General features: G+C 40.5%; 1 protein-coding gene across 1 annotated transcript in view; it reads right to left on the bottom strand.

Moving 5' to 3' along the window:
• Positions 1-395: 395 nt before the first annotated feature.
• Positions 396-21,829, bottom strand: part of CRADD (CARD and death domain containing adaptor protein) — a gene marked incomplete at both ends in the record, with an annotated part of 125,965 nt that continues 104,531 nt past the window's right edge. Inside the window, one exon of the mRNA XM_084256202.1 lies at positions 396-697. Coding sequence (XP_084112328.1) covers positions 396-697 — 302 coding nt within the window. The remainder of the gene's footprint in view (positions 698-21,829) is intronic.

Consider the following 21,829-nt stretch of genomic DNA (forward strand, 5'->3'; position numbering starts at 1 on the left):
TTCCCATCATTATTATTAATAGCAAAGGCCACAGTTCAGTTCCCAGGCAACATAAAAATGGATATTTTACATATAAGACAATTGCTGGTAACACAATATTATTTTTTTAGAGCCACTAGATCTAGAGTCTATCAAAAGATAACCAAACAATGCAATCTCCAAGCAATTAAAAACAATAAACTCTGAAGCCACTATGAGAGATCTACTGAATAATCTAGCTGTAGGTAATTTCAAATGGAAATCCTGTTTTCTCCTTTCATTTAAGGATCATGAAAAATCAAAGCTCAAACAAACAAACAAAAACCCTCCAAAAAAACTACCCACCAGGTGAAAGTCAGGATTCGGCACATGTGACTTGGGGACGTGCTCCCGAGCACCCAGTTAATGCAGGCACGTCATTCCAGCATGTGCTGAAGCACTGAGGGGTCCACCTCCATGGCCTGGAGGCCTCTGTGCAAGCTCTGGAAGGTGGCCTGCTTCCCAAAGCGCTGCCTCCAGCGCACAAAGGCCTCTACCATCTGCGCGTGCACGCTGTGGGGGTGGTCGGCCTTGCAGCGGTAGATGTCCGCCTGGGACAGCCCCAGAGACAGCGCCACGGCTTCCCACTCTGGGCCCAGCCTCTGAGCCAGCTGGTTAATCTGCCGGTCCGATGGGGAGCTGTGGAGAATGTTGGGGGGAATTCCAGTCACCGGGTCACCTGAGGAGGAGAAAGACATAAAGATGAACAGAGTAAATGAATATATTAAGTGGAAGAAGAAATGAAAAGCATGGGGAGGGAATGATACACTTCCCACAGCGGGGTGGCCAGGTTTTCCGAGTCTTTCTGGGGTCTGTTCAGTACAAAGCCTTATAAAAGGGATTATGAAATATCATGCAGCACCTATGAAAATGTTCATTACAAAAAATTTGAAAACAAAAAATAAAAATAACCAGAAATCTCATCAGAGAAGCCCACAGAGAATAATTTGATCCGTTTGCTTTCACTTGTTGTATATAAAACAGACATTTAGAATTACATATTGCTTTGTAACATGCTTTTTTCCACTTTCATCTCTTTACCACAGAGGCTGAGCAGGCGGTTCTGTGGTAATTCCAGATGCCTACATGGGTGCCAGTTCTCTCCCACACTGACCTGTGGGCACTGACCTGTGGGCACAGGACTGATGCTCCCTCCGGAAGGAACAGCTAGTACCGAATGGTGAAAGGCTAAACAGAATAGCTATACTCTCTGCAATTCCTAACAGAAGCAGGAGCCAAGAGGCCTGCTGAGAAAAAATAAATAAAACTTCGAGGTCATGAGGTAGCAGGAAGAGAGGAGAACCAAGTTCACTGTTCCAGCAGAGGCCAGAGTAGGGTCACCTTCCCGGCAGATCCCAGAGGGGGAAGAGAAAGCATGTGCTGTGGAAGGGCAATGAGAGAACCTGACCTTGCACTTCCTAAGCTGGATTCCATCCTCCCAGAGGCCTGTGTGCTAAGAAAACTGGACATTAAGTGAATAACTACTGATGTGCTGAGCACATCCCATGAGAAGTGCCTTCCAGAGGAAGGTTAAAGTTAAACCCTGACCATGAGAAAGAGGAACTCAGTGAAGGGAAAGTTAAGGAAGGGTGTCCTGTGCTGAGGGAACTGCATGTGCAAAGGTCCTGAGGCACATTCAAGGACATGAAAGAAGTTCACTGTAGCAAAGTGCAGAGATTGAGAAGAACTCTAGATATTCAAAATTATGGTGCTAGTTTAGAGGGTGATAGAATCGAGGTTTTCACATTCCTGGTTTAGCCGTCTGCAAAGTAGTACATTGTACACTTTCTAATCATCAGCATCAGAGTGATTTGGGTCATCTCACTTCACACTCACCAGCTCATTGTCTTGATTTATGAATTCAATCAGAAGGCATTCTATTAGGAGAACTTATGTTTTTCAGTGTACATGCCTCAGGCTGCTAGGCAGCTGCCAATATCTTGGGCATGACTTATAAGAATTATTGCTAAGGATACTTTCTATCATTTGTCAAGATTACAGTTTTTATTTTTTTTAAAGATTTATTTATACAAGCACTGGGGTACTGGCCAGAGGCATGGGAGGGTGAGAGAATTCACCAGAGACAGAGCAGGGAGCAGAACAGGCAGACAATCGAAAACACTGCCGAGGGAAGCAGTGGGCAAGACAGGAGAGGTCTGCCACGCCATGTGGGTATCTCCCTGGCTGGCCAGGAATCGAACCAACACTGCAGAGGCTGTGGACAGCTTCACAGTGCTGCGCTCAACCTTCTGTGCCACTGGGGAGACCCAAGATTCCAGTTTTAAAAAAACGACTAGAACCAAAAAAAAAAAAATCATGACACTACTCACCAATACTATATGTTTACAATGATTTTATGGGTTTTATAAAAATATGAGCATGTTTATAAAAATATGGACTTATTAAAAATTCAAACAACATTAAAAAAACACAAAGAAGAAACTACATTATCCAATATTCCACCGTTGATTTTACAGCTGGTGAACATCATTTGGGACATACTGTTAAAAGGATAATAGCTATTTTCGAAGAAGAGTTTGTTTTATTTTGCTTGAATTTAGCAAAAAAGCAGAAGTGAAACAACACAGCTTTCTGACCTGCAGATATTTTAAAAACAATATACCATACATACAATTTAATGCTGACAAAAAAATTTATGAAAACTTAAGAGGTTAACTATATTTTCATATTAATGCTCTTTAGTTAACATTTTGCATTTCCTCTCCCTTTCCATCACACCTCTTGATTTTTGTTGCTTTAATATCCACTGTATAATATTTATATGCTTCTGTAACAACAATCTACATGAGTTGTTCAGTCTTAAGCCTACATTATAATGGTTTGAATACTTTATTGGGCATTTTCTATTGATACTCTTTTTTTTTTAAGATTTATTTATTTATTTATTCATTTATTCATTTATTTATTTATACAAGACCTGGGTACAGTCAGAAGCGCGGGAGGGTGAGAGAATTCACCAGCGCCAGAGCGGCGAACAGAACAGGCAGACCGACGAAGCACACTGCTGAGGGGAGCAGTGGACGGTGCAGGAGAGGTCTGCGCGCCATGTGGGACCCTCGCCCGCGGGCAGCTTCTCAGTCCAGCGCTCAACTGCTGCACCACCGGGGAGGCCCTATTGATACTCTTTTTAGCCATGAGTCTGTTAGTTGGATTTGAGCCATTTGGGTCAATTTCATCATAGGGTGTTGTTTATTTCAAGAAATGCTCATGGTAACTGTATTCTTTGATTTCTTTCACTGAGATTGCTCATTGCCTTCACTGTTGAATACTATTTACAAAACAACTTTGTATCACATTATATTAATTTAATATTACACTTAAATTATGAATATGACTTTAAACAATTTACATAATTTTATTCCCTTTATAAGTTTGTACACCTTACTCATTTTATGGGAAAGTGAGTTGGTGTGGCGATTTCTCACTTGTAAAAGGTAAGACCAGTTAACTTCTAGGGTCTTTTTTAGATGTAACATTTACACTATCATTTAAAACAATTTTGTTATTTTTAACCAATCTTATTTTTTTCATTTTTCATTAAACAATCATTATCCATTTACTGTTGAATCACGTTTCCCTACATGTCTTTTAAGACAGAACCATTAATTGAGTGTGGGAGAGGTCAGTAATGGGTTTTGCTTTTTTCTTTTGATTTTTAAGCATCACCCATGGAAACTTACCATTCTATAGTATAAAAAAACTACAACAGTGAATTGAATATCAGTAATCTTTTTGGAAAAGCATAAAAAGTTTAAAGGTTTAGCTCACAACTTGCTGGGTTATTCATTTTTTCCACATATTTGCAGAGGCCTGACCCAATTCCATCAATCTGGCATTCACCTACCTCTTGGACACACCAGCCAGCCTGGAACCTAGAGTCTTGCCCTGGCTGACCTCTCTCCCTGGAACGTTCTTCTGCTGACTCCCTCTATCAAATGTGACTTCTCACTGGAGCCTTCCCCACCCCCTACTGCCTTATTGTCAATCACACTGCCCTTCCTCTCTGTGATTCCCCCTTATCCACATGCCACCTTCTAATATATTTTATGGGTGAGCTATATTGGTTGTTGTTACCTGCCCTACACACACACGCATTCCATCTCTGCTAGAAAAGAAGCTCCTCAAAGGCTGAGGAACTTGTCGTGTGTGTGTGTATCTTCACACTATTATGAAATTCTTTCTTTCTTTCTCTCTCTCTTATCCATCCATTCATTTTCCCATCTACAAACATGCTTACAGAGATGTCGAACAGGATATTCACTTATTGTTAATGAGGCTTATTTCTGAGAGACAGGATTTGTGATTTTTTAAAACTTTTTTTGCATTCCTTGAATTTATCATAATGAGCAAGTATCATTCTGTAACAGCAGCCACTATTATAATATGAATGAGTGAGAAATAACATTTGACCTTCTATTATTAAGCCTTAAAAACACCAGATGGTATAAAAGAGAAAAACAAGTTTTTTCATTATTATAGGAAAGGAAGGGGGATTAGAGGAGAAGGTGCTATTGCGTGATCATTATACACTCTTTGAAATTACAAAATGGGAAAGAGCTGATAGCTTTAGATCATGTAAATGGCTTGAATCAGTTATGCAAAGGACATGCATTTTCACTTTACCAATTTTTAAAAGGCGTTTTGCATCAGGTTTAAAATGGTTGTTGACATAGTCAGTGTCAATATAGGTCCCTACTACCAAATATTCAGTTGCTTATTGAGGTCTATGGAAATGGAGTTGGCTTTTCTCATCAAAAATTATACACATTAAGGCCTCCCCGGTGGTACAGCGGTTGAGCACTGGGTTGCGAAGCTGCCCGCGGCCTCTGCAGCACCGGTTTGATCCCCAGCTGCTCCCCGGCCACCAGAGGAGGGTCCCACATGGCGCGCAGACCTCTCCTGCTGCCCACTGCTCCCCCCAGCAGTGTATTTCGTCAGTCTGTCTGTCCTGCTCCCTGCTCTGACTCTGGTGAATTCTCTCACCCTCCTGCGCTTCTGACTGTACCCAGTGCATGTATAAACAAAACAAACAAACAAACAAACAAATAAATAAACATGCCTCTATTTAAAAAAAAAGATTTAAAAAAATTATACACATTAAACATAAAAGTAAAATGAATAAGTGGAAGAGAAAGATAATAACTAACTTCAAATCAGAGCCAACTTATTCATTGATGCCTGAAGCCAATGTGTCTTGAGCCTGCAATCCATTCCAGGGTACATGAACATGTTTTAATTTCTTAAAATCAGGAGAAAAAAATAAACTTAAGTCAAAGAAAATGTTGTAATATGTAAGAGCAACACACTCAACTTTTAACCAACAAAATGTAGTTCCTACTAGTTTTTAATGGAGGACGGGCCCCCACAATGGCCACAGTGCCTCCCATCCATGAACACATAATGGGGCTCTGTTTCTAATATTTCCAAGTCACAAATTCATTGGCAGATGGCAAAAATTACTTGGATTATTGAAAAATGAACTTTAAAAACTACCTTTGAAATTAAAATCATAGGGCCGCCCCTGGTGGCACAGTGGTTGAGGGCTGGGCTGCAAAGCTGCCCGCAGCCTCTGCAGTGCCAGTTCGATCCCCGGCCACAGGCGAGGGTCCCAAATGGTGTGGCAGACCTCTCTTGCCACGCCCGCTGCTCCCCTCAGCAGTGTATTTCGTCAGTCTGCCTGTTCTGTTCCCCTCTCTGGCTCTGGTGAATTCTCTCCCCCTCCAGCGCTTCTGACTGTACCCAGTGCTTGTATAAATACATAAATAAATCTTTGGAAAAAAAAAAGGAAATTAAAATCATAGTTTGTTGGGACTGAATTCCAAAATGTCTTGTCAGTTACTCAGAATGCACAAATGACTAATGTAAATTCTCAACACTGGTGATCACACTGCTTTCTCACAGGCTACTAGCAAACAGCATTAAAGATTCCTTCATATGGAATTTACATTATAGGGATAGAAAGTTTTGAGTTTTTCCTTTTTAAAATAGGGAAAATAAACTCCTTAATCATATTATTTTCTACATATGATTATTCCCCAAACTGTTTAAAAATATTTGTGATTTTATTTCCGTCTTCAAGATCAAACACGTGAATATTTAAGCTAATACCCAAGAAAACATGCTGGCCTGCTGTCTGCTGATATGATCTTTGTTACCGGTTCCGGTGCAGGAAAGAGTAGAGAGAGGGTCAGTTTAAGAGCTTCAGTTGCATATTATAAATTATAAAATAACAACTCTCAGAGATGTAAGCTTTCCTAATCAGCCCTAAATCTGCCTGGAAGGAGGATAAGATCATCATTAATCAGTGATTACATGCAATTGGCTTCAGGCATCAAAAGTACTTTCCTTTGATGAAGTTAGTTGGGTTGACTGGTGTGGTGATAAGACCAAAGAAACAAAAAAAGGTATGTAAATTTGCCAAGCAAATTTCAAGGCCATGACACAATAGTAATGTTAGAAATGAGACTCGGTTCTCTTATCTAAGCAACCTAAGGGAGAGAGTTAGAAAGCAGGATTTTAAATTTGGGACCAAAAGTATGGTGATTGACAAAATAAAAAAAAAATCTGGATGGACTGATGGAATGATACTACCAAGATTTAATTTGTTTTGGGGAAAATGTGACATCCTATAAAGCTATAAAAAATCAATCATAAAAGTATAGAATGTTTTCAGCCTACCTCAATACAGTATAAGAGGAAAGGTTCAGATGTTTTAAATGCAACATGATCTTAGCAAAAACAAACATAAAAAACAACAGTAACGAGTGAGTGCAATTCTACTTCTGAGCCCTTAAATTTGGAATCAGCAACAGGGAGATGACAGTCTCACAGAATTAGGATTAATCAGATCAACCACTTCCAAATCAATGACCTGATTGCATATTAATTGGACAGAGGTACAGGTCAAGACTGAATACTGGCTCTGCCCAAAGATATCAACCTGCAAGAACATTTGAACTCAGTGTGAAAGCATTTGGCATCAGCCCTAGTGAGCTGTGAGCTCTAGTAAGAATGGAAGTGAATCAATCTTGTTCATATCAAGAATCTAGAAAATGTCTTAGACATAGCAGCACCCAAGAAATATCTTTTAAGACTTTAAATAAAAACAACCAACCAACCACATAAAGCAGTTGCATTTTATGAAGGGGAGACATTCCAAAGATCTCACATAATGAGAGATTGGCCTGGCAAAGCACAGGAACATTGCCATGTAGCAAGAGCCAAGCACAGCAGAGTTTTCCATTTGGCTTTTGAATTTTATGATTTTTAACAAAATTTTAATTTTCTAGGGTTTGCATTATTTCAAATTTTGTGCCTATCATGAGACTTCAGTAATAATTTTTCAACTAATTCAAACAGGTTAATGTCATATAAAATGCAATAGCTCTCTGAGGATAAATACATTAATCCAGCAATTATTAACAGAGATCTGCTATGTTATCATGCACTTTTTTGTGCTCATGATGGAGTAGTGGGCAAATTCAGCTATGATATGAGTTGTTTGCAGTTTGTCTGAAGCACCTCTGTGCAACTAAGGGCTTGAGAACTATCTAAATCAATTATTTTACCAGCCAAGGAAATAAAATCAAGGAAATTTAAGTCACTTGCTCACTTAATTAGCATGGAGTTTGGGAAGGCAGCGGATCTATGGACGCCTATCCCAGCAGGTACCTCTTTATATCAATAGTTGTAAGTAAGTAGTTAGAATTAACAAGTTGAGGGGCACATTTATAAAAGTATCTCACCAACAACACAGGGGTGTCTTTAGTAAATATGCTTTTAATTTTTTTTGTTAACAGTCTCAAAAATAAAAATTTTTCCAAACCATGTTTTTTTAACCAAGAATCTCCTTGGTTATATATGTATCAGAAGCATACGCATGTATGTGTGTGTGAAACTGAAAGTTTAACAAGACAAGAAATACTTTGCTGGATGCTATGCTACTTTATTTCAGTCTTGATTAGCAACCACTACACTGACTTTATGTTCTACCTCAACTGGAAGTTGGACAATATTCTAGTGTCCATTCAGATTTATACTCTATATTTCATAATAGCTTACATGCCACCTCCCTGGAGAAGTCCTCCAAGCATAATCAATCATGCCTTTCACTGAGTTCTGAAATAAGTGACATGTAGGAGTCAGGAAAGAACCAAATAGGAGAGAATGGGAGGTGGCAATGGAATGCCCCTCTGTGCCACACCTAAGGCCCACATTAGCACAGAAGCTCCTTGAGCATTGGGGTGAGGGAGGGAAGGATCTTTCCTATTCCCCAAAACAATTTCCTGGGAACCAGCCACTTCTTGGCACATCATGAATGCTCAAAAAGCAATGGCTGAAATGAATCCCTTAGGAGCTTATGAAAAAGCTGACCCTGAAAGCAAAGCACAGAGACTGCAAACTGGCAGCTGATGCACTGAAGTTGGGCCTCAGATGAGTTTCATCCGCCCTGCACCATTCAAAAAAAAAAAAAAAAAAACCCACAGAGAATATTTGGAAATTCGGAGGTTTTACAAAACTCCAGATTTGTGGGTCTGCTTGTCTGTTCCCAGAGTCATCCTCGTGCTGGCTCCCCCTCCTCCCTATATCCAGATATCTACGTGCTCACACTGCATGTGACAACCCAGAGGGCAGGCTACTTTCCAACGTTCAAGATCACTCAGGCCTGATTTGTGTGAGCCATACAGCAAGCAAAAGGAGGAAATGAGTACAGGGAGGTAGTCTAATGCATGATGAAAGAGCCTCCAACCATCTGGGGGAAGGGAGCAAAAAAAGATCCTTCTCACTCAAGAAAGCACAGATGCTCCCAAGTATCTATGATCTCTTCTCAGGGGTAAAAGGTGCCTGAGATAAAGTCTTTATTCTCTTTCTGTTTCAGAGGAGACAGAGAAAAAAAGAGTGGAATCATAGGAAATAAAGAGCAAAATTAGAAAATTTTATTTTTCGTTGTACCCACTGGCACTGAATAATGCCATTTTGCACAGGTGGGTTTTCAATAAAGTTGGAAGCAAGCCTGTGGAAAATTTTTTAAATGCTGCATTGATCTCAAAATTCCAGTTTTTAAAATATAAAAGTGATGTTTGAATACCTTCCTCCCATAGACACATATCCATGAAAGCCCAGACACTCTCAATCCAATCACTCTCAATCAAAATCCCACCACATTTTAAGTTGACAAGCTGATTCAAAAACTTATGGGGAGAGCTGAAGGAACTAGAATAGCCAAAGTAATTTTGGAAAAGAACAAAGTTGGAGAAATTACACTACCTGACTTCAAGACTTGGTCTAAAGCCAAAAAAAATGAAAACTGTGATGTTAGTGAAAAGAGGTGCAAACATAAGAATGGAAGAGACGATAGCCCAGAAATAGTCCACCTCTATGTACAGTGTGTCTCCACTGACACACAGACAAGTCAGTAGAGAAAGGCTGGTCATTCTAACAAATGATGCTGAAATAACTGGCTATGTATATCACACCCACAAAAAAGATAGAACTTCAATCCACACCTCACACCATTTATAAAAATTAGCTCAATGAATCACAGACTCAAATAAAAGATCTAAAGCTATATAACTTCTAGGAGAAAACAAAAAAGAAGTTACCAAAAAAACGCTTGCAACTTTAGTTTAGGCAATGATTCTTAAGAAATAACAGCAAAAGGGCCTCCCCGGTGGCGCAGTGGTTGAGCGCTGGGTTGCGAAACTGCGCGCGGCCTTTGCGGCGCCGGTTCGATCCCCGGCTGCTCCCCGGCCACCAGAGGAGGGTCCCACATGGCGCGCAGACCTCTCCTGCCGCCCGCTGCTCCCCTCAGCAGTGTACTTCGGTCCTTCTGCCTGCTCTGCTCCCCGCTCTGGCTCTGGTGAATTCTCTCACCCTCCCGCACTTCTGACTGTACCCAGTGCATGTATAAACAAAACAAACAAACAAACCAGCAAACAAACCAGCAAACAAATAAAGCATGCCTCTATAAAAAAAAAAAAAAAAAAAAAAAAAAAAAAAGAAATAACAGCAAAAAACATAATTCCTAAAAGAGCAAACTGACAAATTGGATGTCACCAAAATGTAAAACTTCTGCTCTTTGAAAGACACTGTTAAGAGAATGAAAAGATAAACGACAGATAGGAAGAAAATATTTGCAAATTATACATCTTATAAGGGACTCCCTACAGCATATAACAAGAATTCTCAAAGCCTAAGAAGAAAACCAACAACCCGATTTTGAAATGGGCAAAGATTTGAACAGACACTTCGGCTAAGAGGATATATGATGGCAAATGAACGTATGAAAACACCCCCAACATGTCATTAGAGAAATGTTCGTTAAAATCACAATGAGATTCCACCATACGCCTAATGGAATGGTACATGTTAAGGAGACTGGCAAGGACATAAGGTATTGAAACTCTCTCATACTGGTGGGAGGAACATAAAATGGGACAACCACTATAGAAAACAGTTTGGTGGTCTCTTAAAAATGACACATACCCAACCACACAATCCAGTCATTCCTCTCCTAGGTGTATTAGAAAGAAAACAAAACTCATGTCCATACAAAGACTTGCATGTGAATATGTGTAGCAGCTTTATTTGTAATAGCCAACAAAACCAGTGTCCATCAACAGGTGAACGGTCTGTTTGTACAATGAAGAGTACTTCATTGTTCTGTAATTAGAATGAAATACTGATACATACTTCAACATGAATGAATCTAAAAATTATGCATAAAGAAGCCAGACCATTTACAAAAAATGTAATTCCATTTACATGAAATTCTAGAAAAGAAACTAATAGACAATGATAGAGAGCAGGTCACTGTCTGAGCATGGAACAGTGGGAAGAAGGAATGAGAAAAGGATGTGAGACTTTTGGGTGCAAGAGATATGCTCATTATTTTGACTGCAGTAATGGTTTCATGGGTATATACATGTGTCAAAACTTATCAAATTATATATGAAGAAGACCTGGAGGAGGCACATGGAGCAGAGAGACATGTGAAGAAGCTGCACTTGCTTCTTGGCTTTGGACTTGCACCAGAGACTTGGGAAACATGGACGGAGACACTAGAAAGAGACCCCTGTAAGAGCCCTGGACTTGCCTGGCCCCTTCTGCCCCTTTCCAATGGGTGCCCACCAAAAGATGCCTTAGACTTGTAGCAAAATTTTGCTCTTCAGTGGCCCTGCTTTGGTTCAACCCTGTTTGACTAGGCATTTACCTGCGAGAGGATGGGTAACTCTGGGTGTGTAATTAGAAACTATTTTAACTATAGTCTTTCTCTTCTTCTCTATCATACACTAATTGTATTAAAGTTCTTTTTCATTAAAAATTGTATATAAAGAATATGTGCCGTTTATTGCATGGCTATACCTGAATAAATCATTTTAAACAGATAAAAATACAATATTTGGTTGTGCTGTCCTCTTCTTGTCCCTTATTCAAGATTTGTCCTAGTGTCATAGTGTTAGCATAAGCCTAGTGTCATAGTGTTAGCATGCATAAGCCCTGCATGCTGGTCCTACTGCAACCTTCCTTACTGTGTAGTTTTCATGTAATTATTAAAGTGAGCCATATGAAACTGCCAGTGCACTACAATTTTAGACCTAAAAGATGGCAGCTTCACATGGCTCAACCTAATGCTTGTTTGTCAACTGTCCCTGATGGTGAATCTTTAAGGTCTGACCGATGAGGGTCTGGCCCAGCGATATCTGCTGAGTGCATGCAGTGCCCCTTTGAAAACTGCCCACTTTTCTCCCCAGCCATCCCCTCTCCGTCAAGTCATCACACGTTTGTGATGCTGAGAAAAAGGCTCATAACTTGCCTTTATAGCCTTATCCTTTCTGCTCCTTTAAAATCACTTGAATACCCTGTTCTGTAAAACTTCCTTTTTGCATAATTTTGAAACTTCCCATTTGAAAATGATCTTTCAAAGTACGAGAAACTCACCCCTGGGCTGCTGGAAGCAGAGGCTGTAAGCTTTGAAAATATATGGTGTTAAAGATCTAAAGCAACCATAAATCAAAGTAAAACTCTGATTCTGGACATTTCTCCAAGGAAAAATTCCAGAGGCTGCAGTACTTTAAAATAATATCATGTGCTCTGACCCCAGCCTTGGAGGCTTCTCCCTTGCAACAACAAAAAGAGCCATGCCAGCTATTAAAGGCAGTCTTGTTATATAATGCAGTTAATCTCACATACTCTTCCCTATGGGATCTAACCCAAGTTTTACAGTGGTCTATTTTATTTAACATTGATAGTTTTATTCGTTTCTTATTAAAGTGATCTTTCCACAAAATTGGCTGCTCTCTCAGCCTTGGCTTGAGAAGGAAGAGTATCTGAATTAAAAATCTGTGCAACAGATGGACCTCGAGTTACAGAGAATATCTCTGGCCTCTGAAATTTCTCACAGAGGCAGGTGTCAAGCCTGTTAATAAGTTCCTGGCTTTCAGATGTTCCTGAAGACAGTTTTGCCCTTCCACTTATACACTTTGTAGGTAGAGCAGAAAATAAATGTGCAGAGCCCCAGAAGTACCTGTCAGATTCTGAGGATGTCTTCATTTCATTTTTGGTCCACTTAAAAGGAACTGTACTTTTAATGGAAAAAACTATCCCATCAGGTTGACGTGAGGAGGGTCTAGTGAGTGCTGTATTGCTGGTATGCCTGCCCTCCTCGGTGGGAGGGCCCAGGGCAGTGAGGGGTAAGATTGGTAGGGACTTCCTGTTTTCCCCTTCTTGGTGTGGTGTCTCTTTCTTTACCAGAGGGCTGAGAAAAGGCTACAGAGAGGTTCTCTTGGTCTACTGTTATCCTCATCTTAGTCAGGCACTAGATTCTTCTCCTAGCTACGGGGTAGAAAAAAGAGAAGAGATGCAAAGTAAGTTGTTTCCTTTCCCCACAGGACTAATAAGACAAATGCCCTGCTCCAAGCCTATAGTTTCAAGCATAGTTTTGTTTGGTTGCAAAGTGTGCTCATATAAGTGTGTTCCTTCCTCGTATTGTTTTAAAACAAGCGCCAGGAAAGAACAAATGTATTGACTCTTAAAATCATCACTGTGCAGTAGGTATTAGCATCACACTCGTTTATACAAAGGACAATAATATACCCATGCATTGGTTAACATGGAGATACATTCTGGGAAAGATGTTGCTAGGTGATTGTTACTGTGCAAATGCCCTAGAATGTACTCACACAAAGCTTGACAGCAGAGCTACCTACATACCCGCACTACATGGCAGAGCCTATGGGGACCATCATGGGTGTGGGACATCACTGGCCAGGACATTGTAAAGCCATACATATTTGTATTAGGAGGTATACAGAGCTGAGCAGTATTCCATTGTGTGTCTACACCGTATCTTCTTCACACATTCACCTGCTGATGGACACTTAGATTATTTCCATATCTTGTTATTGTGAATAATGCAGCAATAAATATATTGTGAATAATATAGCAATAAATATAATGCTGCATGTATCTTTTTGAATTTCTTTTCATATTCTTTAGATAAACACCCACTAATGGCATAGCTGGAGTCATATAGTATTTCTATTCTTAATTTTCTGAGAAATCACCATACCGTTTTCCTTATGGCTGCATCAATTGATATCTTGCCATTTGCAACATGGATGGACCTTGAGGGGATTATGCTAAGTGAAATAGTCAGAGAAAGACAAATACTGTATGAGATCATTTATATATACAAGATAAAGAAACAAAGCGAATGAACAAACAAAACACAAACTCTTGGAATCTGACAACAGAAGGTGGTTGCCAGGGGAGGGGAGGAAAGACACAGGGTGGGTAAGATGAGTGGATATAAAGGGCACCTATTGAGTGGTGATGGGTGGGAACTAGACCATGAGTGGTGGTCAAGAAGTGGCATACACAGATGTTGAAAAAAAGCTGCACAATGAAAGTTAAACAATAAAAAAAAATTAAGAAAAGCTGAATGGACTTGTACCTAATCACTGATAGAGCGCAGTTTCAAGCCCAGATCTGCCTGGTTCTAGAGTCTGTGCTCTTCTCATGAGCGTCTTTATGCTCTGCTGTCTCTGTCCGGTTAGATGAATGTCTACAAATCCCTTGAGAGAGAAATATGACACTGGGGAGTATTTCACGCTGATTCAAACATAGCTCTCAAGCACTATGATCCCCAGAGACAGACACCCACTAAAGGTCGAGCCCGGAGTCAACTTGGAAACAGAACGATTTTGGCAGCGAAGAATTTACTCATTTTATGTTCTGAGGCTCTTGGAGGGAAACAGCTCTGATCAGTTTTGGGGTTAGGTACACTTTAATAAATACAAATAATAAAACTTATCTCATGATTGATCGTAAACAAACCCCTTGCAAGTCCAGGCTGTAACACCTATTTGACTGAAAAGATAATATGAGCATTTAATTGACAAAAGACAGAGGTTCCTAAGGGCACCTCCTGAAATGTGCTCCCACCTCTCACAGACATGCTCCACTGTCCAGTGGCAGCTTCTAGCTCCTGCTGGCCAGTCATGTCTTGTGGAGGAGAAGCAAACGCTACAACCAGCATCTAAAATTTTATTCAGTGAATGCTATGACTACCCAGAGTACGCGCCTTCAGGAAAACCACTCAACAGAAGGCCAGGGTTGAGCTTCACTTTAAGATGTCATTCTAAAATATTCTTCATTATCAATGTAATAGTTTCCTAAGTCTTCTGGAATCTGTGAAATACACAAAAAGTGTTTGTTTGTTTTTTTAATTTGCTTCTCCAACAGCAAAACACTTATTTTTAAAAAAGGAGGGGAAGAAGAAAAAAAAAAAAAAAACCCAGACAAAACAACAACAGAAAACCTCATGTAATATTCTTTTACCCAAAGAGCAAAGCAGCAGCTTTTATGGTTAGAAATTTGAAGCACTATCAAACCTACGAAATTATAGGGATGAAAAACAAAACAGCTTATCTACATATGTTCCATCTGCTTTTGGTTTTATGTTTTGCACAATCAATTACTGGAAGCACAGGAAAGTATGCTGAGACGCTGAAAATGAGACCTGGGGTGGGTCATGACAGTGACCTGGAGGTGAGAGCAGGCCAGAGAGCCTGCACCAAAGCGGGACTCACAGAAGAATTTCCAGGAACCATCGGCGCAGCTATTACAAATAACCCAACATACACCAAACTGGAGCCAGTGTTTTTGGAACACGGTGAAAAGCAAATTTCCATTCACTGGGGAAATGCCATCTATTTCATTATTTTGTCAGTTGGATCACTGTGTTCTCCATGACTCCACATTTTTCACTGCAGAGGGACAGCAGTTGGTCCCAAGTCACTTCAACTGTGGACCCTGCTATTTGATAGTTTCCCAGATTCGTGCAGCTGGGTTTTTAGGACGGGAACCCGTGGCAGCAACATCTCTTTGGACCAGTCCTCTCCAACCACCCTTCTCCTGACAAATCCCCACTCCATCCCGCATCCAGTTCTAAACTCTCCCTGCACTCTCAACACAATTATTATCTCTACTTCATGAGGCTCAGGCGAAGAAAAAGACCTCATTTTTAAAAAGATGAAGTCAGATAAAGATAAGAATAGCAGTGGATCCACACTTCAATTGAATTAAGTAAATGGAAGAAGTATTATAATGAACAAGTAAGAACTTGGTGGCAGAGAATTCTTAAAACCAACAGAAAAAGAAGCCCTTTTTCTTGTTGACCCAACCAGTTAATGAAAACACATCATTTGTGGAAGTAATTTCAGTCTAAATTTAAAAAAATTACTTTGGTCTAAGTGACCCAGGGCTGCTGAGGGGCCCTGAGGTTCTTGACTTCTTCGCAGGAAAGAATTTGAGTGGGAGTCAGTATAAGTGAGATAGAACTGAAGCTTTATTGTAAGTGATAGTACACAAGAAAGAGAATGCAGGGAAATTTCAAGTGAGAAATTTGACTTTTGAAGCTGCTGAGATAGATAGATAGATAGATAGATAGATAGATAGATAGATAGATAGATAGATAGATATTATATATATGGTGTTATATATACATATATTTAGTTGAGGGGGCAGGGGTTTAGATAAGATATGAGTTTTACAACTAGTGGCACCCAGTGTGAGATAAACTAATAGGATTTGAATTGCTTTGTTCTGGAATGTGCACAGCTGTTTTCAGAAATTCTGGAAGGTTTGCAGCCTTTGTGCTAAATTCCTGTTGTACCTCATAAGGGTAGGGAGCATACGGGATAGTGCTAGTTATCAATCTGTTACTCACTTTTTGATGTATTCTTTAAGGGGAAAATAGAAAAAGGCCCCAGGGATTCTAGAAATGAAATCAACAATGTGAACCTATTCTTAAGTGAGGACATTTCGTTTACATAAATCATCATGTTCATTAGTCTGTCGGCATTAGGAGATGACAACCTATGAAATCATAAACTGATTGCCATTCTTGAGCAATGACTAGAGATTTGAAAGAGAGAATTTGATTTCTACATCTATGTGCAAAGAATTTCTCTTAATGATACAATATACTGTTTACACTGACTTAATGATGAGAGTGTTCATGTATGCAGAAGTTTGTAGCTACACTTGAATAGAGCTAGACGGCGTAGTAATAGATATCATTATGCATTTTTAGACTCCAAGGGGAAACAAACAAAAAAGAATAATACAACAGGGACAAAGCCGAAAGGGTGAAAGCATGAAAATCCTACCTCCCTTCCAAGACTTGCCTTTGGGAAGCTGTCCTGTCACTCCTATTTTCTCCTTATAAACAGCCTACCTTGGGCCTCCCTGGTGGCACAGGTGGTTGAGCGCAGCACTGTGCAGCTGTCTGCAGCCTCTGCAGTGCCGGTTCCATACCCGCTGTGGAGCAACCCACATGGCGCAGAAGACCTCTCCTGTCTCGCCCGCTGCTCCCCTCAGCAGTGTATTTCAGTCAGTCTGCCTGTTCTGTTCCCTGCTCTGTCTCTGGTGAATCCTCTCACCCTCCCGCACATCTGGCCTGTACCCCAGCTCTTGTATAAATAAAACAAATCTTAAAAAAAAAAGTTTAAAAAATAAACAACTCGCCTTTCTATAGCTTAGGAGAAAGGAGCCAGAGCGGTGGTGAGGATGAGGCCGAGAGTCACTCATGACTTGGAGCAGTCTGGCCTGTCAGCTTCAAGGCTGTGGTACAAAGAGGGTGCAGGCCCCACAAGGACCTGGTAGTTGTCAAGACTAATGTCCTTATGGCACGATATGACCTCCTCTGAGGAACACATGAAGACTTTCCATCTGACTCAAGGTCTGTGTTTCATTTCAGTTCCTCTTGATTGCTCAAAGTCGTTGTTTGCCAAGGCAAACTGCAAATTTCCCTCTTAGTACTGATCGATCTGTCTACAGAAATTCTCAGACCATGACAGGGTGGTATGGGGCACCGAGTGAGCCCAAAGATTTGCTCTCCAGTCCATTTCTGGTGACTGACTCACTGCTGTCTGCATCTCCATTTCCACATTTCTGAAGATGTGGCAACTCCACCTAGCTGAGACACCTTAAGGAAGAGGCTGCCCCTTTTTCAACAGCTGTCCAGATTCTATTTTCCCTGTCATTTTCAATTACCCCATTTCTCCACTTTTCTTATTTGGGCAAGAGTCTCATGCACAATAGGTGATATTCATGGAACATCATCTCAGCCTTCAAGACTGTATGTTCTCATTTTCACGTGGCCATAGCTATCAGTAAAACAACTAATAAACACATTGGCTAGCAATGGTAGCAGGAAGAATAATTAACCAAGTTTCAGAGTGTGCTTCCTTCCCGTCTTCACTGCGGGGCCGCTGTGTGTCAGTAGAGACAGCAGGAATGGGGAGATGGGTGCAGATCCAGTACAAGTCCTAGAAACTGTCATGCCACCTTTCTAGCCTCAACTTCCTAACCTGTAAAATAAAAGAATTCTGTAAACATCTCCCTGGCCTGGCAGGGATCAACAAGGGTAGGGAGAACTGGAATGTGCATGTTCCAGCTAAGAGGAGCAGCTGCTGCTCAGCACCAGCCAACTGTCGCCATGGAGGAGGATGGTCCAATACCTCCACATCTTCTAATCTTTGAAAACGAGCCAAGAATCTATATTTGAAGAGGAATCTCTATTTTAAATAGTGACAACTAATTAAAAAAAATTAAATGCTGTGTGAGCCAAACAAAATGTGTCTGCAGGCTGGCTACCGCCCCAGTGTTCAGACTGTGGTCTCTGCACCTGGTGGAGTGTCTCTCAACTCTCTAAAGACTAATATTCTATCACCTACCCCAGAGCTAGTTTTATAGCAAAATTTCCTACCCGATTCATGGTTATTAATAGAATTAACATATTGATATGATGGATATTAATATTAATAATGTAGATGGAACCCAGATTTGATTCAGAGCTCAAGGAAGACATGAAAAACCAGCACTGGGATGCTATTAGAAAGAAGAGTGGCATAACCCAACTTCCATTTTAATAAAATCACTCCCACAGCTACTGGAAGAATGAACTAGAAAGAAGAGCCACTGTACATGGTTGAACGAGTACTAAAGCACAAGGGTGCCAGTCAACTGGGCAAGGGAGGGGTAAAATCTGGCTCCAGTCTGTTCATGGAGACCCTGGGCCAGGGTTGCACTTTCTCATAGGGGTGCCATATTTTATTTTTTTACACCAAGATGTCCTGTAGGCTTTCTGGTAAAATAGGATGGTTAGTTAGAAAGTTACTACAGGGGAGAGATGATGATTCCTTGAACAGGAATGTAGGGAGTGGCTATGGAGAAATATTGAAGAGGTAGAATGGGTATCTGTTGGCATTGATTCAATATAAGACAAGGTAGACGGAGGCATCAAGGATGACTCAAGTCCTATCTAGAGTGACCAGATGGCTGGATTGCCATCGCTGGTAGTGAGATGAAGAAGGCTGAAAGAGAAGCAGATACTAATAGAAGCAGGATCCAGAGATGAGTTTTGAAGATATTAAATGTGAGATGCCTGGAGATACTCAAGTGGAAATGTCAAGTAGATAACTAGATCTACAGAACTCAAATGGGTCCAGCTTGAACATTCCTTGAGTAAGGGATCCTATCTTTGTCCATTACACCCAGTTATGTACTCACACTCCTAGGAGACAGTCGGTAAGTAGCTGTTGAATGCAATACATGAAAAAATGCATTGTTTCAGTTTACTCAGAAATAAAAATGAGGAATTAGACTAAATAACCTTACAAGCTTACAGAATTCTAAGTCAAAAGGGAGGTAAAGGCCGGTGGTTTCCAATCCAGATACACAGTATCTTTTAACATTGCATACTATTATATTTACTAATATAAGAATAGATATAAAATAATTTAACCTTTCTATAGTAATATTTTTAAAACTAACATAATGTGCAGAGTATACAAAGAACAAATGAAAAGAATATGACTTCTATAAAGCAGATGCTTTTCAATAGATAAATACTCCGCACAACGGCTCTAAAGGGCCATGGAGTCACAGCCTCACACTCCCTGGGTGAGCATGCATGTGACAGCGACAACACAGACTGTGCCATGAGTTGTTTTAGTGACTCAAGCATCATCCCTGTTTGCCATTGGTTTTCAGAAACAATGAGTAACTCTCAGTATGGTTCGGAACAAATCAAAGTACAATCTGCTATTTATATGCATTCCTGGAAAATTCAGTGTGTATTTTCAAACATGTGAAAAATGTTGTATGTTTATTATATAGCACAAAGTTGAGTTCTTTGACTATCTGGCAGGACACAAGAAAGCCAGGAAGGTTATGAGAGCATTCTTGGCTTTGCAGGAGGGTCCAGAGTTTTACTTTGCAGCTCTGTCCCTACCCATCTAAATCATTAGCACCTCATCCCAATCATGGTGACATCTGAAAAACATGTCTACAGATTGCTAAAAGTACCCAAGGGGATGATTCCAAGCCCCTTAGAAAGCCCTTGCTAAGCCAAATCTTTTAATTACTGGCATAATTTGAATAAAATACAGGGAGCACAATAGATATAGTAATGTAAGTTTTGATTTTCTAGTCTGTTTTTGTTTTTTACATTTTAAAAGGACAAGTTAATTAGAAAAGGGAGAAAGGAAAAGAGAGGTACCTGCATGGTCACAGGGGGGCAGGCGAGCTGCCTGATTTTCTATGTCGAATGAAAAGTTATGTGCATTTGCTATCATGGAATAAATAGAACCATGAACTTAGGTTTCACAATTCATATGGCTCACTTCCCATGTGTCCCCCGTCACATTTTAAGTCATAAAAATGATTTGTCTTCTGAGATGCTTTGTCTGTGTCCTTACTTGACAAAAGAGGGCTGGAGGCTCAGAGTTAGTGGTAGGCTAAGTTGGAGAACAGAGGCCTGCTGGCTGCCAGCTTCATGTTTTAGGCTTGCTGCCCCTGGCATACTCAGAAGTCTCTAGGACGTCACAGCAGAAGTTGTTCTAGTTGCAACACTTCTGACTCCAACTGCATTGTTTACTTCCAGAGCCTCTGTCATTACTGCTTGCATATGATTCTAGGATTCATGATGGAGCAGATTAAATATTTAGAACTCTCAAAGAAATTAAATTACTATCAGGCTAGATTCCTACTGGGCAATCCCACTTGAACCTGCTTTACTTGGGGGAGGGGCAAGGGGGTACACTCTAATAATTTCATTCAAAACGTGTGTAAACTGAAGGTGAAGTCAGCTCCGCTCCATCTCTCCCCATTTCCAAACTGCTTATCTCAGAATGGGGAATCCATCCAGTTCCTCAGAACACCCTCCTGCCTTGCTCAGAGCAGAGTATGTGTACTCAGCGGGAACAATCTGCTCATGCCAGAAAACTGGATCCTGTTTGAATGACAGTAGTTATGGGTAAACAATACATCTACAGCCAGCACCAAAGTATGGTTTGTACTTTGTGATTGGCATTGCCCCAGCAGAGAATTGGCAGGCAGCTGAGCGAGATCTCATGGCCACCAGCTCCAGCACTGTCCTTTGCTTTTCCTTTAGCTGCTACACCCTTCATTTTGAGCATTTGTTCTGCAGGGAATACTCTCTGGCTCTAAGTCAACCTCTTTTCTATGACACCCTCAGCAGCTGGGGGAAATGGTGGTTCTTTCTGGCTCATCCTGGACTCTACTCTGCTCTCAGATTCCTCAGAAATATCTTTTTTTTCAAACATACATTTCCCCCTTTCCTGGATGGATCTAAGTTTGCCCTAACCTTTCTACCACTCAGAAACAAATCCTTGCTCAGGTCAGGTTCCCAGTGTCCCAGAACCTAGGGCACATCTATGCCATGCCAGCAAGTACCCTTTGTTGATTAGCTCAAAGCCAAGGGCATCCCCAAGGGCTAATCAATCATGCAGGCTCCAGTAAATGAAGTAGAGACCACAGCCTAAAATAGTTACAGAGATGGCGCAAAAGAAACAAGTTAAACTGGTAGTTAAGATTTCTCCAACTGGTAAAGATAATGTAAAGTAAACAGTAAATGAAACGCGTAAATGGTAAAGAAAATGAGAGAAGGTATGTAAGCAAAAATATGTGAAGGACAAAGAAAAGAGAAGGGAAGTTTCTATCCCAACTTCTTCTGATTGTTTGTAATTCCATGTTTCTGAAATGAGCAAAGAAAAGCTACCAAGCAAGAAGGTGGATGATAAGGACATAAATGTAGCATTTAATTTTCAATGATTTGTAAAAGCCCAAACACTATTTATTACATGTTCTCAACAACTCTTGCCTTCAAGTTGTGTGGGATTTGACCACTTTAGAAATAAGCAGATTAGTCACTTTGCATGACTGGATTCTTAGCATCTAATGAAAAAGTGAAGGAACTCTG

Source organism: Talpa europaea, assembly GCF_964194135.1.
Source record: "Talpa europaea genome assembly, chromosome: 15".
Lineage (NCBI taxonomy): Eukaryota > Metazoa > Chordata > Mammalia > Eulipotyphla > Talpidae > Talpa > Talpa europaea.